The following is a 19,536-nucleotide window of genomic DNA, read 5'->3' on the forward strand; positions in this document are numbered from 1 at the left end:
TTTTAAGAGGTGACCAGATGTGTAGATGAGGGCAATGCATTTGATGTGGTATACATAGACTTCCGCAAGGTTTTTGGTAAGGTCCTACATGGGAGACTGATAGCAAAGGTCAGCCCATGATTACAAGGAATTTGGTGAATTGAATCCAAAACTGACGAAGTGGAAAGAAGCACAGAGTGATAGTCAAGGAGTGTCTTTGTGTCTGAAGGCCTGTGTCCAATTGGGTTCCACAGGAATCAGTGTTGGCGCCCTTGCTGTTTGTACCATAGATAAATAATTTAGACTTGAATGTAAGAGGGTTGATCAGTACATTTGTGGATAATATGGCAATTGGTAGTAAGTAGTGAGGACAGCCTCAGATTATAGGAAAATAAAGACAGGCTGGTCAGATAGGCTGATCAATGGCAGATGGAATTCAATCACAGGTAAGCATGAGGTGATGCACTTAGGAAGAACAAATAATGATGAACATTAGGAGCCTGTAAGCATTGTGGATTAAAGGGAATCTGTGCATATTGACTAGTCACTTAGGGTGCTGAGACAGGTATATGAAGTGGTGAAGAAGGCACATGGGATACCTACCTTTATTGGTTGAGACGTTTGGTTTAAGAGCAAGGAGCTGGAACTGTATAAGATGTTGGTTGGGCCACACCTCAGGAAGAACATACTCAGCTACAGTAATATGAGCAGCTACGGAATTCATATTATAGGAGGAATAAGACCATAAGACATAGGAGTGGAAGTAAGGCCATTCGGCCCATCGAGTGCACTCCGCCATTCAATCATGGCTGATGGGCATTTCAACGCCGCTTACCCACACTCTTCCCGTATCCCTTAATTTCTTGCGAGATTAAGAATTAATCAATCTCTGCCTTGAAGACATTTAATGCCCGGCCTCCACTGCGCTCTGTGGCAAGGAATTCCACAGGCCCACCACTCTCTGGTTGAACAAATGCTTCCTCATTTCCATTTTAATTTGACCCCCTCTAATTCTAAGGCTGTACCCACAGGTCCTAGTATCCCCACCCGACGGAAACAAATTCCCAGAGTCCATCCTTTCTAAGCCATGCATTATCTTGTAAGTTTCTATTAGATCTCCCCTCAACCTTCTAAACTCTAATGAATACAATCCCAGGATCCTCAGCCGTTCATCGTATGTTAGGCCTACCATTCCAGGGATCATCGTGTGAATCTCCACTGGTCACGCTCCAGTGCCAGTACGTCCTTCCTGAGGTGTGGTGCCTAAAACTGGACACAGTATTCTAAATGGGGCCTAACCAGAGGTTTATAAAGTCTCAGTAGCACACCGCTGCTTTTACATTCCAACCCTCTTGAGATAAATGACAACATTACTTTTGTTTTCTTAACCACAAACTCAACCTGCAAGTCAACCTTTAGAGAACACCGGACTAGCACTCCCAGATCCCTTTGTACTTTGGCTTTTGGACTTTTCTCACCATTTAGAAAATAGTCCGTCCCTGTATTCTTTTCTCCGAAGTGCAAGACCTCGCATTTGCTCACATTGAATTTCATCAGCTATTTCTTGCACCACTCTCCTAAACTGTCAAAATCTTTCTGCAGCCTTCCCACCTCCTCAGAACTACCTGCCTGTCCGTGTAACTTTGTATCATCGGCGAACTCCGCCAGAATGCTCCGCCAGAATGGAGAAAGTGAGAACTGCAGATGCTGGAGGTCAGAGCTGAAAAATGTGTTGCTGGAAAAGTGCAGCAGATCAGGCAGCATCAAAAGAGCAGGAGAATCAACGTTTTGGGCATAAGCCCTTTAGAGTGGCTTTCAAAGTTTGTGCGAAGATTTGTAGCTCGGGTGTTCGTTGTTGTGGTTCGGTTCGCCGAGCTGGAAGTTTTTGTTGCAAACGTTTCGTCTCCTGGCTAGGCGACATCATCAGTGCTTGGGAGCCTCCTGCGAAGCGCATCTTTGATGTTTCCTCCGGTGTTTATAGTAGTCTGTCCCTGCCGCTTCCGTTCATGTATGCGGATTGTTAGCTGTCTTCCTGTTTGTCCTATACAGTGTTTTGTGCAGTCCTTGAATGGTATTTTGTACACTACATTAGTTTTGCTCATGTCGGGTATCGGGTGCTTCGTTCTGGTGAGTTGTTGTCTGAGCGTGGCTGTTGGTTTGTGTGCCATTATGAGTCCTAGGGGTCGCAGTAGTCTGGCTGTCAGTTGGGAGATACTCCTGCCACAACACACTGCAGTACACCAGAACTGTGGAATTGATATAGGGGAACTGGTAGATGCAGTGTATTTGGTTTTCCAAAAGACATTTGATAAGATACCATATAAAAGGTCATTACACAAGATAGGAACTCATGCTTTTGGACGAAGTGTATTAGCATGGTTAACATTCAGGTGACAGTGTATCTGAATTAATAATTGAGTGCAACAAGGAACCATCTTCAGGCCTCAATTAATGCCTTGGATGAGGAGAAGAATGCAATGTATCCAAATTTGCTGATAATTCAAAAATATATGGGAGTGCATGTTGTTATGAGGACATAAGGAATCTGCAGGGGGATAAACATAGTTTGAGTAAATGGGCAGATTTATCTTTTTGTAGGTCATGCAGTTTAGTAGGGCAAGTCAAAAGGTAGACCATTTTTTAAATAGATCGGTTCCAAAAAAAAAGTGCAGGAGGTTCTGAATGTTCTAGTGCATGGAACACAAAGTTATCATGCAGGTGAAACAAGAAACTTAGAAGGCAAATGGACATTTGTCCTTAATTGCTCAGAGTTTGGAGTTTAAAAACAGTTGTGATACAATTGTTTAGGGTGTTGGTGAGACCAAATCTATGTACTGATTTGGTCCTCATATTTAAAAAAATGTACTGACATTGGAGGCTGTTCAGAAGGGGCTCACCAGAGTGATATCTAGATTTAAGAGGTTGACTTATCAAGATCCTCCAACAGGTTAAACCATTGTTCATTTGAGTTAAGGATGTACCAAATTAATCTACCAAATTCAGTCTATTTGAATTAATTTTGGGGCATGAGATGAGCGGACCATGAAATTAATTAAAGAGAAATTGGTGAGTCAGAGTTCAGAGGTCACATATTTAAACTATGTGTCAAATTTTAGAGGGTTCTGGTCTGGTCCATAACAATGGCCACTGCGTGTACAAATGTTACTTGCCACTTATCAGCCTGACCCTGGATATGGTCTTGATCTTTTTGCATTTGAACATGGACTGCTTCAGTATCTGAGGAGTCACGAACATGCTGAACATTGCACAATCATTGGCAAACATCCCACTTCTAAGCTTAACATGGACGGAAGGTCATTGATGAAGAAACTGAAGCTGATTGGTTTAGGAGGATACTCTGAGGAACTCGTAAAGAAATGTCCTGGAGCTGAGATGATTGACCCCAAACAATCACAACCAGTTTCCTATGCGCCCAATATGACTCCAAACAGTAAAGGGTTTGCCCCCATTAGCTATTCATTCCAGTTTTGCTAGGGCTCCTTAATGCCACACTCAGTTGAATGTGGCCACTGATGTCAAGGGTTGTCACTGTCACCTCATCTCTGGAATTCAGCTTTGTCATGCTTGACCTAAGATCAGAGGTTGAGTGATCCTGGTGAAATCCAAATTGGACATTGGTGAATACCTGAAACATATAAAACACTGAGGGGGTAGTAGGGCTGCCCATAACTGAAAAGCACAAAATGAACAATGGTTACCACTCAATGACACAGTCTTTCATAAAATTGGAAAAGAAGGAAAAATTTTGAAGAAGTATCCTCAAGGTGGATACAGATGAAGAGAATTGGGGAGTTTTGAGTCCATGCATGTTGTTAATGAGTAATCATTCACTGAACTTGAAGCTTGATAAGAACTATTCCGGCACCTCACAAGTGACTATCAATGATACAAATATTTCAGTAATAGGCCCAGCAATCACTTCCCTAGCTTCCTACAGAGTTCTAGGGTACACCTGATCAGGTTCTGGAGATTTATCCACTTTGTGCATTTCAAGACATCCAACACTTCCGCTTCTGTAATATGGACATTTTTCAAGATGTCGCCATCTATTTCCCTACATTCTATATCATGCAGAGGGTGGTACGTGCATGGAATGAGCTGCCAGAGAAAGTGGTGGAGGTTAGTACAATTGCAACATTTAAAAGGCATTTGGATGGGTATATGAATAAGAAGGGTTTGGAGGGATATGGGTCGGGGGACTAGAATGGGTTGGGATATCTGGTCGGCATGGATGAGTTGGACTGAAGATTCTGTTTCTGTGCTGTACCTCTCTATGACTCTATTAGTAACTTTTACTCGTCCACAGATCAATCAATGTATTGTTGTGAACAAGAGCTGCATCAGTTCACACCCTCAGCTCAGATTGTCTGCAATCTGAATTTCAGACACTACTTGTTTAAGCAATTGTTTACAATGCCTGCCATTCTTTCAAATGCTTTTTTTCAAAATGGTTCTTTCTCATTTAAGTTCAGTTTTAAAACTACATAAATAAAATACACAGTCGTACAATTCAAACAATAATGTTCAATACTCCCTGTCATTCACTATGTTTCTTCTGTACTTTGCACTTCTGAATATTCTATAATCCCTGTCATACCCTTAAAACCTGCAACCTTCCACCATTTCAGCCAGTTCCTGCTAAGCGATTATAAGTTTGCCGTTGTAACAATCCACATCCCAATATCTCCCTGTCCACTTTACCCTCCCATGATTAAGGCCACGGCATCATCACATTTTGCGACTCCCTGCATCCCCTCATGAGTCCATGTGATTCCTGATAATGATTTCCCATTAACTAGTTCTAAGTTCCCCTCATAATTGTAATCATGTGTTCTGTGATCCAACACTACAACAGATATCATTGTATATCAGTCTTTGTAGCAAACCTATCACCCTGTGATTTCCTGTGATTTATAGCAATGGCTTCAAACTCTCTAGGAAAAGAAAGAAACTGTTATGTAGTCAATTCTTCCAAACCTGGACAAACAGTGCACCACATCCATGGACAGACAAGTTCCTAACTTTTGATCCACTGATCCCCACTCCCCTTAGCTGTTTCAGTCACAATATTCCTGCCTCCCCTTAGTCATTTGGCATCTAATATGCTCTTCACCACAGACTGCCTTTCTCCCCTTAACCATGCCTTTAATATAGTCGAGGGTGTGGTGCTGGAAAAGCACAGCAGGTCAGGTTGTATCTGAGGAGCAGGAAAATTGACGTTTTGAGCATAAGCCCTTCATCTGGATGTCTCCTATGTCTTTAATATAGTCTACAGACAGCCTCCTTTCCTCCCCTTCACCTGTACCTGGAAAGTTTTCAACACAATTCATGGCAACAATCACTGAGGGTGCATTGATGTAACAGCACAGCAGTAAGTACTTAATCTGATATTCTGGAAGGGAAGGTCACCTATTCATGTTACATAGTATCTGAGATGGCCTTCTTGATTAGACATAATTGGGAAATATGAGGTCATTGAAGATTATCATTAATGCCTTTCGTATTCTTACCTTTGTATAATCTCCGGCAAGGAAGCCTTGTTCAAACCCACTGTACATTGTCATGACAATGAGTAGACATTGACGCTTGTCCTTTAGGTGTGTAAAGGTCGCCACTAAGACAGCCCAAATATTTACATCCTTCCCTTTGAAATCCTCTATTTCCTTCTTATCAAGTTGATCCAGAAAAAAAGCAACAAGGAGTACTCCACCGACACCAACACCTATGGGAAGGATAAAGCAGTATTAGAACAAGCAGTCAGGTGACCAAGGATGCTTCTCTCTAGAGCGCTTCAAATTTTTCCAAGCACAGACTGGATTGAACCTTACATTGTTTTTTTTGGGTAAGTGACAACTGTGCAGAGTTTTATTTTGGAGGTTTTTTTTTGCCATGAGGCCTCAGGCAGTTATTTAATGAGGTGAACTTGGTAAGATATGATGAGGCATTGGGTCTCAACATATCTGACCAAATTCATCTCATTAACTATCTGCCCAACTCCTATGGCATTCCTCTCATTTGATTCTATTCACATCTTACCCATGGGTATTTCCAGGATGTTTCAAAATTGACTGGCATCCAGACAAGCACTATCAGTCAAGAGCTGCCCTGGATATTTTCCCAGGTCATGGCAGACTAGAGAAATTTGACATCATGCTTTGCGGGCAGGGGCCTGAAGGTCCTTTTTGATAGGGTGGTGCAGAGGTGGCCATGACACTAAGCCAAGCCAGCCCAGTCCAAGGTTGCCACTCAGGTCTGCGCAGTCTCGACCATCTGGAGGAATATACAGCAATGCAGAAGATCAATGACCTTCTCCACTCAGCAGTGTAAGTGCCACCATCTTCTCTTCAGTACCTCAATTTTTTTCTCTGCCCACCAATGCTCATACTCACTACTGCCTGCAAAATCTTCCCTCATCCATTTGCACCACCTAAATCCTAGCCCTGCATGCCTTCTGCATTGCCTACTTACTTGCTCAAGACATCGTTCCACCCATGTCAAAATTAACAGTTATATCTTCCACTTTCAACTCCCTAATACTTGCTCATTTCAGTGGTGAAATGGCCCACAACAGAGTAGAATGAATCAAAATGGGTGTTGGGCTATCCAAATTAGGCTTATTATCTCAAATGTGGAAAGCAACCTGACTGACCACCGAACAGCTGACTGATCAGGTTCAATCCCCTGTACTGGTTTTGGAGTCTGTCCTTGACTTACTGAACCAGAACCCCCTAACTGAAAGCTATCTTCATTGACTTGACTGAGAACTGCTGACAACCATGACAAGCTTCCTGGTTTTGTGTCTGTGCTGAACAGCACAGCAAAACTGACAGCCTGGGTTCTTGGTCTGAGATAGCAAGCAAACAGCCAGAATTGCAGCCCAGTCCTGTCCATGAGCTGGTAAATATCACAGAGCACACAGCTTGCAGAGATGCAGCCTTGGACTTCTGGCACATATTGTAAGTGGATCATAGATGTCCCATGAGAGTTCTTAGAGGATGAGACATGTTCGATGCTAATTTCTATGTATTTGGAGTGCACGTGGCCAGTGGCAATGAAATAAGATGTTGGTGGTCTGTTTCAAACATGGAGGCTCTTTAGAGCGTGTGGCAAGCTGAAGTTGCCAGGTATCCAACCTGACTTTTATTTGGAGAATTTTTGACATCTAGGTTACTTGTTTCATTTGGTATTACAGAAAGTTGAATATCAATAAGGTGAGTGTTTTTTAAATTCATTTTTGTAGGATATGTGCACCACTGGTGGGCCAGCATTTATTGCCCATCTCTAGCTGCCCTTGAGAAAGTGGTGGTTAGCTTCCTTCTTGAACTGGTGTAATCCATCTGCTGTGGGTTGACCCACAATGCCATTAGGGAGGGAATTCCAGGATTTTGATACAGCAACAGTGAAGGAACAGTGACATATTTCCACTTCAGGATGGTGCTTGGCTTGGAGTGGAACTTGAAATGGTCATGTTCCCATATTTTTGTTGGCCTTCTTCTCCTAGATGGAAGTAGTATTGGGTTTGGAAGGTACTGTCTGAGGATCTTTAATGAATTTCTGCAGTGCATCTTGTAGATAATACACACTGCTGCTACTGAGCATGGGGGGTTGGAGGGAGTGGATACTTATAGATGGAGTGCCATTCAAGCCGGCTACTTTGTCCTGGATGGTGTCAATCTTCTTGAGTGTTGTTGGGGCTGCACGCATCTAGGCAAGTGGGGAGTATTCCATCAAAGTCCTGACTTGCGCCTTGTAAATGGTGTACAGGCTTTTGGGAGTCAGGAAATGAGATACTTGCCACTGTATTCCTAGCCTCAGACCTATTCTTGTAGCCATTGCATTTAAATGGTGAGGCAAGTTAAGTTTCTGATCAACGATAACTCCAAGGATGTTGATAGTGGGAGATTCAGTGCTGGCAACACCTTTGAATGTCAAGGGGTGGTGGTTAGATTGTCTCTTGTTGGTGATGGTCATAGCCCGGCATTTGTATGGTGCAAATGTTACTTACCACTTGTCAGCCCAAGCCTAGATATTGTCCAAATCTTGTTGCATTTGGACATGGAGTGCTACAGTAGCCGAGGACTCGCAAATGGGAAGATCATTGATGAATCAGCTGAAGATAGTTGGGCCTAGGACACCACCCTGAGGAACTCGTACGGAGATGATCTTGAGCTGAGACAACTACCCTCCAACAACCAAGATCATCTTCCTAAGTGTCAGGTCTGATTCTAACCACTGAAGAGTTTGTCCCCAATACCCATTGATTCCAGTTTTGCCAGGACTCCTTGATGCCACACTCCATCGAATGCAGCCTAGATGTCAAGGGCTGTCACTTTCACCTCACCTCTGGAATTCAGCTCTTTTGTCCATGTTTGAACCAAGGCTGTAATGAGATCAGGAGCTGAGTGACACTGCCAGAACCCTAACTGGGGATCACTGAGCAGGTGCTGCTTTTAGCACTGTTGATGACAATTTACATCACTTTAGTGATGATCGAGAGTAGACTGATGTGGCGATAATTGGACAGGTTGGATTTGTCCTGCTTTTTATGTAGAGGTCATAAATGGGCAAATTTCCACATGGTCGGGCAGATGTCAGTGCTGTAACTGTACTGGAAGCTTGGCTAAATGAGCGGCAAGTTCAGTCCTATTGCTGGAATGTTATCAGGGCCCATAACATTTGCAGTACGCACTGCCTCCAACAATTTCTTGATATCATGTGGAGTGAATCAAATTGTCTGAAGACTGGTATTTGTAACGCTGGGGGCACCAGAGGAGGTCGAGATGAATCATCTGCTCGGCACTTCTGGCTGAAGATTGCTATGATAGTTGTGGAGCCTCTTCTCCCAGTGAGTTGTTTAACCATCCACCACCATTCACGGCTGGATGTGGCAGGACTGCAGAGCAATAGATCTGATCCGTTGATTGTGGGATCACTTTGCGCTGTCATTAGTAAAGCAATGTGACGGGGTGCATGTGTGAGTTTGGGAGTGTGTGTCTGTAAGGGTGTCTGTGGGTGTCTGTGTGCGCGTCTGTGTGTACGTGTGTCCGTGTGTATGTGAGAGTGTGTGTGTGTAGGAGTATCTGTGTATAGTGCAATGGTGGTCACCTGTAATGTGACATCATGTCACTTTACAGGTGACCACCATTGCACTATACACACACACACAGATACTCCTACACACACACACACTCTCACAAAGTAATGGACACACGTACACACAGACGCGCACACAGACACCCACATACACCCTTACAGACACACACACTCCCACACTCACACATGCACCCCCTCACAGACTTAAGACACTCTGCACTCACTACACACACACACACACACATACTCTTTCTCACACTCACAACCCCCAACCCAGATAGACACACACACACAGACAGACAAAGACCCACATGCACACATATATTTTGTGGGGTGAATTTGTACTTGCAGGGTTACATTGTACTTTGCTCAAAAACTGTATGCATTCATGTAGAACTCTGAGCTCAAAAACTGCATGAATTTATGTAAAATTCCGTTATCTCACTTTTTAGATTCGAATCAATCTAAGCATCATGGCATAGACAGAGAACACAGGGGGCCAACACCTTCAGCATATTGTCTAGCTATCACCATTGTTAACAGCTAACCCAAGAATGCAACTTCTTAAAAAAAAGGTTTTGTGATTTATACATGAAAGAAGTGAAACTATCACTGTATTCTAACAGATGAAAGGCTTAACAGACAATCAATTCTTCAATGTATAATTTCAGTTACATCACACTGTAAATTTTTGCTATAAATTCTGTGTTACGATTGAGCCCTCCACTATCACCTGATGAAGGAGCCTCGCTCCGAAAGCTAGTGTGCTTCCAATTAAACCTGTTGGACTATAACCTGGTGTTGTGTGATTTTTAACATTGTACACCCCAGTCCAAAACCGGCATCTCCAAATCATTAGTAAAGCATTTAGCACAGTCTAATGCCCCTTAATTCACAACTTGGGAAATGTTTGGAGGCAGAGGGGCCACTGTGTAGATTTGGGTTTTTAAAAGGCTTGCCTCAATGCTGTGTGACTTTATTTCAGTTATAGTAAAAACAGAAATGTCTCCAGTTCTCATGTCTTACTTTCTGTGCACACCCATACCCCATCCATGTCATATTACACTGCTCAAACAACTCTGTTGTCCCTCATGACCTATGATGTCAGGCTATGCCCCTCCATTCCCCATGGCTCCTCATACTTTCCATGCCAGTCTACATCCCACACCAACTCCATCAAGTCCCCTAGCAACTCCACATGGTCCCTCAAGTCCCATGTCAGGCTTTGGCACTTGGATATCCTTTCGGTCACTATGCAGATATAGAAGCTATGAACACTACAATAACAAGTGGTATGGATAAAGAAAGCTTTTGGGTAAAAAAGTAATTAATTAATATATTCTGTTACAGACAAAGATGAGAGAGAATTGAATCTCCAGTTCCCTTCCTTTATCATCTGTAAACACTTTTTCTTTGAAAAGGTAAGGGTTTAACGTCAAATTATAGAGTCAATTTGAATAACCAACAGCAGGTTCTCAGGCTTAAATATACAGGGTTATTTATTCACACATTCATCTGAAAATCTAAGGCTACATCAGTCATTTACCATTTTCTAAGACAAAGAAAAACTGGTTAAAGAAACTAGCGCACTTACTTAATTATAAACCAAGGAATAGTTCACAATTCACATGATTTGGCTTATTTTGGGAAAGAAAGATGTTTTCACTTATGAGTAATATAGTTGGCTACAGTTTCTGGAGCTGTACATCAGGATTATAACAGGATTTTCTTGAAGAGAAGGATTTTCCACAGGTCGGTTAGTTTCTTGTAGTCATTATGAGTCGACCACTGGTGAATTTTAAAATGGAAAGTCTTGGACAACTTAGGATGGTCCAGTGTCTAGTTTGAGATCACATACACAATATCTATTATTCTCCACACAGAGTGAGTTGACATGCAACACAATGCAGGATGAATGGTGGTCATTCACACTCGTGACTGAACTGTTTTTTCCTAAAGGTCTTTTGATAACTTTTGAGTTCCAATGTCACTGAGTCTAGGAATCGGTAGATTTTGAGTTTTGGGCAAGTCCACAAATAGGTGTGAATTCCCCCAGTGGTTTTGTCTTGGTATGTCCATCTAGGGAAGAACTCCACCCTTTAAAAACTGCATTAGGACGACATCCAAATTCTCTAAGTGTTCATTATTGGTTTTCCCTGTTAACAAGACATTAAATAGGTAAATGGCGACCTGAGGTAAACCTTACAAAATGTTCTCCATCATCCACTGAAAAATTGAACAGGCTGACGATACACCAAATGACAGTCTCATATTATTGGTATAAGTCTTTTATGCGTATGAATTATAGCGTACTTCTGGGAATCTGGTCTAAGCACAATTGCAAGAAAGCATGGTTCACGTCCAGCTTTGTGAAGGACAGCACCCCCTGCCAGTTCTGTGTATAAATTCTCTATCCAAGGGATTGGATATTTATCCAGCTGCAAAATATGATTTACTTTTTGTTTAAAATCTCCACAAAGGTGAAATGATCCATCGGGCTTTTTGACTTCTGCCTTTACTTTTGTTCATAAGGCAAATGATATTGTGCATGCATTCCTGAATTGTGGAATTGCTTCCTGGTCAACATGCAAGGTGGCCTTGGCTCTTACGATTGTATCTAGATATTCCTGAATGAGTTCTGGATATTTAATCAGGACTTCACTCAGGCAGCCATTTTCTAATTCAAAATATTGAGCCAAACGAGGTAAATCTCTCTCAACCAACTGAACCATAAGAGACCAGAATTGAAGTTGCACCCTTAATCTGTGAAGGTTCCCCAGCATAGGTTCTCAGCCTTGCTGAGGTCTTGCATAAAGTCAAAGTTGGAGTCCAAGGCGGATTTTATTAAAAACTCGTTCTGTAATCACTGACAGGACTGCACCACTGGAAATCTCCATTAGAACCGCATGGCCAGATGTTCATCTTGATTAGTTCTGATTTTTGTGTTATTTAGCAATTTAACTGTTCCAAGTCAGATATAGGCAGACTTTCCACGGTATGAGCTCTCCTGGATACTGGCCTATGAGCTATCTTACTCAACTTACCTCTATTAGGACCACATTTGGCTTCTTGTATCTGCATACCAGCAATAACTACAATGGCTTGCTGGCCAGAATCCTGAAGAAAATTTTAACCATTTGACCGAGGGTTGCTTTGTTTTGAGGTTTTGTTGTGCGCCAACTTAGAGTCACTCTGATAAGAATATGTCCTCAATAAGGCTGCACTCAAGCGGTGTTCCACAAGCTCAACTGGACTGGCGAGGGTGTCCACTTCCACTGGAATACCCTGCAACTGCTATGCTCCACCTGCCACATTTTCCAATTGTAAAGCCAATTGTAGCACCTGTTTGAAGTTCAGTTGGGCTTCAACTTGCAGGTGTTTTTGCACAGTTAAATCATTATTCCTGTATACTAGACAGTATCTCAGAATCTCATTGATTGTCCTGCTCCTAGGATGCTGCCTGACCTGCTGTGTTTTTCCAGCACCACACTTTTTACCCACTCAAAACAGCTGGGCATGCATAGGCGCTCACTCATCAAACCCTGAAACGACAATAGAAAAATTATATGCATCTTTTGCAACACACATAATAATGGAAACGCTGGACACAGATAAAGGGCCAGAGATCTCCAGCGGGAAATTTGATTATTTCATAAAGTCAAATAGGATTTGACATATAAGGATAGCTCCATACCACCTATCATCCAATGACCTGACAGAAAGAGCAGCCCAAACTTTAAAGATTGGATTGAAAGAACAGCCAAGAGACTTGCTAGATACCAAGCTGTCATGGTTCTTATTTGATTATAGGACCACCACATATGCAACTACAGGGATAGCACCGGCAGAGCTGCTAATAGGTAGAAAACTATGTACCAGACCTTCGCAGGGGAGGTTGATTTAATATGAGAAACTCCGATGCCAGACACAAGACTCCGCTAAGTAAGAGAGACAGTTTGATACAAGGGACAACGTTTGGTGTACGAAATCACAAAAATTGCCCCACATGGGTAAGTGGCGTGGTTGACATGAGGTCAGGATCAATGACATATAAAGTTTGGGTCTGTGCAACGGTCCTGAATGAATGTGTGAACCACATGAAAGCCGCAAATTCACAGATGATGCAGGTACAAAGTGCCCTGCCCCTCGGAACATTCCAAAATTTTGCTGGAACCTATGGATTCACCATTTCCTTCAAAGGTTCTTGAGTCCACTGAATCAGGGATTGACATGACTGAAGTAGCCACCTCAATGCCTTTGCTGATGGAAGAAGATTGAAATTCTACCTGACGCAAGTGGTGAGCTCCCATGTGTTACACACCACCTGTGCAGATGCCAAGTCGGAGGAACCTGACTTGGTGCTAAAACATCCTAGCAGTCTTTCCAAAATAAAGGACCAGCCTATGTGCGCAAACTCAGAAGGGGAGGAACCTTGTGATTTTAATGAGGTCAGCCAGTTGGACCTCATAGAATAAATTCCCTGATTGGGGCTGTTACTCTGGTCCAGTCAGGGAGCCCTGGCTGACAGGTAAAAGGGGTGCATGTCAGAGATATTGATCCTTTGAAACCGGACTCTGGAATGAAGCAGTACTATAGTCAAGGACTCTTCATGTGTAAATACATGGTGACTTAGTAATGGGATATCGGATTCTATGAAGTTATTTCACTTAGGTTTTGAAATAGTAAAAGTAACTTCTGGGAGGCAGTGGGATAGTGGTAATGTTACTGGACTAGTAGCGAGAGCAGTGGGGAGATGAGAACCCCAAGAAAAGCAGTTAACATCATCAAGGGGAATGTGAGAGGTGAGACAGAAGCAAAATTTCCAGCAGGCGACATGTGTGGGAATTTGGGAGCAGAGCCAATGTGGTACTAAGGAACAGAGAGAACATAGAGGTCCCAGAAGCAGAAGAATTAGAAGCAGCAGCAATGAAGTTCAAAGGAATAGTGAGAGTGGAAAAGTCTCCAGAGGCAGATAGACTGGCAGCAGACTTGTGTGGGATTTGGGAGCAGTGGTAGCTGGGGTTAAAGGAGCAACCAAAGGAGAATGGTCTCAGCAACAGATAGACCAGCAATGGAGCTGCTTTAACAAAACAGAAGTGTGACATCACAAAAGAGCAAATAGGTAAATTGGTAGTTGTTACTTTCTTGTCTCTTGTGACTGGATATTGATTTAATACCATAAATACAGCCTAAAAACTGTACATAGATAATTCATATGTTTGAAGTTCAAAACTAATTTTTTTGCTGGATAGAGTTGAAGTGATCTGGTTGTGCCTGACATAAAGAAGAATAAGATTTTTCTTGTCGATATTGAAATAAGAGTAAGGGTAAAATGAAAGCAAGCATTTATATTCTATTTAATTAAGAAAATTCTGTGACACTCAAGCCTATGATCTACACATTCTGCACTCAATCGAAAATCTCAGACAGAAGTGTGGAACATGAATAATGATAGGGGGATTTGTTAGTGAAGGAAAAGGCAGAAACCTTTGCAGCCTTGGATGTGATTCCAGGATGATATATTGCTTCCTAGGTGCCAATGTCAAGGACGTCATGAAGCACCTGCAGACCATTAGTAAGGGTGAGAGTGAACAGCTAGGAGTCATGGTCCATGTTAGAATTATTGACAGGAAGAAAAAAAACATGAGGTTGTGTAAGCAGACTTTAGCAAGTGAGTGAGGAAACTGAAAATCTGGCCTTCAAGAATAGTATTCTCTGTATTACATCTGATGCCACACTGTACTGAGTATAGAAACAGAAGAATAGAGCAGATGAATGCATGGCTGGAGATTCTTGAGACCATGGGACCATTTCTGGGATAGGTGGGACCTAAACAAGTTGAATGGGTTACGTATGAACAGGAATAGTATCAACAACTCATAGGAAGGTTTGATAAAGCTGTTGTGATGTGGTGAAAACAGATTGGTAGGGAATTAGAATCCTGCCAGTAGATCAAAGAATAAACTATTAAGTGAGTCTGGAAGGTAGAGAAAACATAGGCTAAATAAGAAAAAAGTGAGTTTAGCAGGGCTTAATGGAATAGACTTTAATACAAGGAGTCTGAGGATAAGGCAAATGAGTTGAGGGCACATACAGGCACATGGGAGAAAGATATAACTATCAGGTGGCATGACTGAAAGATGGGCAGGATTGACAGCTCAAGAATTTTGGTTGCAGACTATTCTGGTGAGATAAATAGAGCGATAATATGGAGGAAAGGCTTGCAACGTTGATCAGGGACGCAATATAGCAGTGAAGAAGGCTATCTTAATCATAATATGAGGCCATATGGATAGGAGTAGAATCTCAAAAGGGGTAAATACATTGGTGGGTGTGTATTATAGACCGCCAAGCAGTCAGGAAGAAATAGAAGATCAAACGTGTAATCAAATGTGATAGATGTTAAGGAAAGGCTGAATGGCTTCTATCGGTACCTTATGGATTCTATAATTCTATAAATAATACCAAGATTGAAATGCAGTAGTACAGAACTTTAGCTACCCAAATATTAATAGGATTGGTTTTATTGTGCAAGGTAGGGAGAGAGCAAAATTCTTAAAATGCATCCAGACAAACATTTTTAGCCAGAAAGTAGAAAGCCCAACCAGGGACGGTAGTTCTTGACCTAATATTCAAAATAAGCCCAGACAAATAGAAGGCAGCAGTGTTTTGCATCGTGATTGTAACTCAGTTAGATGTAGGATAGCTGTGGAAAAGTATAACGATATAAGTCTTAAATTGGGGAAGAGCTAATTTTCGAGGAGAAAGTGAGGTCTGCAGATGCTGGAGATCAAAGTTGAAACTTTATTGCTGGAACAGCACAGCAGGTCAGGCAGCATCCAGGGAACAGGAGATTCGACGTTTCGGGCACAGGCCCTTCTTCCTGTGCCCGAAACGTCGAATCTCCTGTTCCCTGGATGCTGCCTGACCTGCTGTGCTGTTCCAGCAATAAAGTTTCAACGAAGAGCTAATTTTACTGTGCATATGCAATAAGACTTGAATAATATCCAGGCTTGGGCTGTCAAATGGCAAGTAACATTCACACACAAAAACGCAGTAACAATTATCTCCAATAGTTGAACCAATATCCCATAACATTCAATGGTGTCACTAAATCCTCCATTATCAACATCCTAAAAACTCAACTGGACTGGCAGATAAATACAATGGTTACAAGAGCAGAGGTATACTGCTGTCAGCAATTCCCTCTTCACTCCCAACGCCTGTCCATCATCCATATGGATAAGTCAGGAGAGTCGTGGAACGCTCCGCACTTATCTGGTTGAGTACAGCTCCAGTAACACTCAAGAAGGTTGACACCAATCAGGACAAAGATACTTGATTGACACCATATCCACAAATGTCTACTCCCTCCACCAATGATGCTCAGTCACACCCCTGTGTATCTAGCTACAAGATGCACTGCATAAATTTTCCAAAGGTCCTTAGTCAGCCAATTCCAACCCTACAATAGATTCACACATGTATTGGGACACAATTTTAACCCTTTCACCACACACACCCCTGTGTATCTAGCTACAAGATGCACTGCATAAATTTTCCAAAGGTCCTTAGTCAGCCAATTCCAACCCTACAAACACTTTTATCTGGAAGGACAAGGGCAGCAGATGCAAGTTAAGCTCCAAGTCACTCACCATCCTAACTTGGAAATATATCACTGTCCAAGGTCAAATTCCTGGATCTCCCTCCCTCATGGTATTGTTGGTCTACCTACAGCACAGGGACTGCAGCAATTTAAGAAGACAGCTCATCTCCACGTTTTCAAGGATAACCAGGGATATGCAATAAATGCTGGCCAATCAGTGACACCCACGTCTCATGAGTGAATGAAACGAAAATTTGAGGGAGAGGGTCTAGAACAGTGAAGGAATTTTGGAGGTTCAGACCTTCTCACTTTTTGTGCAGTGAACAACTGGAGGTAAAAGATCAAGACAGTTCCTGCATTGACAGATAGACAAGAACATGTTGCAGGAAACCATGAGGAACATTGCAGTCTGCTCATGTCCAATTTGCAGGCAGTGTCATACATTGGTCTACGTAAGAGACTATGCACCTTCACCAACTATTCCTTTTCTTCTTCACTACAAATACTAGTGGCCACCAGGAGAGGACAAAGCACGAGCTGCTATAATCTCCCCCTAGCAGCAACAGCACCACCACCACCTCAGAGTCTGATGTCTCCGAAACCCAGAGAAGGCACTGGCATAGTTTTCATCTGGATACACCACCAGCACAAACATTCAGCTTGACAGATTCACTACCCAGTATCATCTCAGAATCACATTCTGGTGGGCACATTACAGCCAAGAGTCCACTGATGTCAGAGGGGACAATGCCCAAAGTCTCTGATATTTGGATGACTGCTGGAAAAACCTGCTGAGCCCAAAAGGATGATGGGCATGTACTCAGCCATCAGTGACAAGGTGAACATGCTGTGATAGGTAAAGAAACATCAAGTAGTGATACCCAAGGCGCTCAGTAAGAGAGAGAGAAATATAAAAGATTGCATCCAAATTCTATCAACTGTCATAACTCCTGCATGGGACCACTTGGCTGCTTCATGAAACCGGTGGTGGCAGTAACCTTGGACAGCCAGCTGCTGAATATTTGCTCAAACATGTGCTATCACTATATTCATAGGTACACAGCATCAGTAGTGCAAAAAAGGGGTCTCTGTCTCACTGCTGGTGACCGTTCATCTCAAGGAGATACCAGGAGGGACCAGAGGAATTCAGGCAGGTCCAGCTTAGGACACTCAATAAACACCCTGCCTTTCCACCTTCTCTACGTCAGTGACCTAATTTCTTGTAGCAGGTTAGGGCCAGAAGACTACACCTGCACCCGTTTGAAAAAAACAATCTTGCTGATACTGAGTTCACATGATCCTTTTCTGTTCATTTTTATGACTTTTCCCAGCTTCACACCACAATTTATGAAGTGTGTGGAAGAAAAGGAGCAAATATGGAAGGATGCCAAGAGCCCCAAGTTGCATGGTTGACTTCTGTGACCACTTACATCTGCAGATAGAGCTGAGGTTACCTTTATCTAGCTGATGGGTGTATTTCTTCTGAAAGAAGAAAACCATTATGTACAGCAAAGGTAAAGTCACCATAGTCCCAGAAGACTGAAGGGCTGCTCCCTCATCTTCGATGATTGGTGGACAGCTTATAATTAGGGAATGAGTAAGTAATATACAATACTGTCAATCGCTTGAGTCTGCTCTGCCATTGCCATTCAATTAGTTCATACCTGATATTCTCCTCCAGGCACTTTCCTACATTATTCACATATCCTTTTCTACCTTTAATGGTTACAAATCTATACATTTCTGTCTTACACATACTTGGACTAAGTCTCCACAACCTTCTGGATGGCAATGCCACAGATTCATCATCCTCTAATGTAACAATTCATCCTCATCCTAGTCCCAAATGCCCTATCTCTTGTTCTGAAATTGTGTCCAATGATTCTAGAACCCCTATTCTTGTTGAATCTACCCTCCTGAGCCCTATACGACTTTTGCATGCTTCAATGAGATCACTTCTTATTCTTCTAAACTCTTGAAAATGTATGACTAATTTCCTTAGTTTCTTCTCATACAACAATCCTACCATCCCAAGGATTAGTTTGGTGAATCCTCATTACAGTCCATGTATGGCAAGTATATCTTTCCTTAATTAAGGAAACTAAAACTGTATACATCAGTTACAGTTTCACAAGGCTCTATACAATTGCATGTAATGTATCTATATAAACTCTATATATAATGTCTTTCCTCAAAAACCCTTGCAATAATGGTTAATTTACTATCTGCTTTCCTAATTGCTTGTTGCACTTGCATGTTAGCTTTCAGTAACTTATGAACAATGACAGCTAGGTATCTTTGAGCATCAACACCACTCAATTTCTCACTATTTAAGAAATACATTGGATTTCTGTTTTTCATACCATAGATGCTAATTTTGCACTTTCACACACTGTATTCTACCTAACATGTCCTTGCCCAATCTGCCTAAACCCTCTTGAAGCCTTTACCTATCCTCCTCACAATTCATATTCCCACCGGGTTCTGTACCATCACAAAACATTACATTTGGTCCAATCATTCATATGGATTGTGAATAGCTGGAGCACAAGCACTGATAATTGCTCCACTGCTCACCACAGCCTGTCCATCTGAAAATGACCCCTTTATTCCCACTATGTTTTAAAAAATAAACCAACTTGCTATCCATACCAAAATATTTACCCCCATTCCATATGACTGTACTCTTGCTACATAACCTACTGTGTGAGACCTTATCAAAAGCCTTCTTAAAATCCAAAAGCACCATATCCACAAGTTCCTCCTTTTCTATTCTACTAGTTACATTCTGAAAACTTCTAGCAGGATGCTAGACGATACTTACTGAAATTGGTTTC

General features: G+C 42.2%; 1 protein-coding gene across 3 annotated transcripts in view; it reads right to left on the bottom strand.

Annotated features, from left to right (window-relative positions):
* The window catches only part of unc93a (unc-93 homolog A), a 90,401-nt gene that overhangs the window by 19,818 nt on the left and 51,047 nt on the right, over positions 1-19,536 (bottom strand). For all 3 annotated transcript variants that reach the window (XM_043696276.1, XM_043696277.1, XM_043696279.1), the window contains one exon: positions 5,511-5,722. In XM_043696276.1, coding sequence (XP_043552211.1) covers positions 5,511-5,722 — 212 coding nt within the window. The remainder of the gene's footprint in view (positions 1-5,510; positions 5,723-19,536) is intronic.

Source organism: Chiloscyllium plagiosum, chromosome 9 (genome assembly GCF_004010195.1).
Source record: "Chiloscyllium plagiosum isolate BGI_BamShark_2017 chromosome 9, ASM401019v2, whole genome shotgun sequence".
NCBI classification, from domain to species: Eukaryota; Metazoa; Chordata; class Chondrichthyes; order Orectolobiformes; family Hemiscylliidae; genus Chiloscyllium; species Chiloscyllium plagiosum.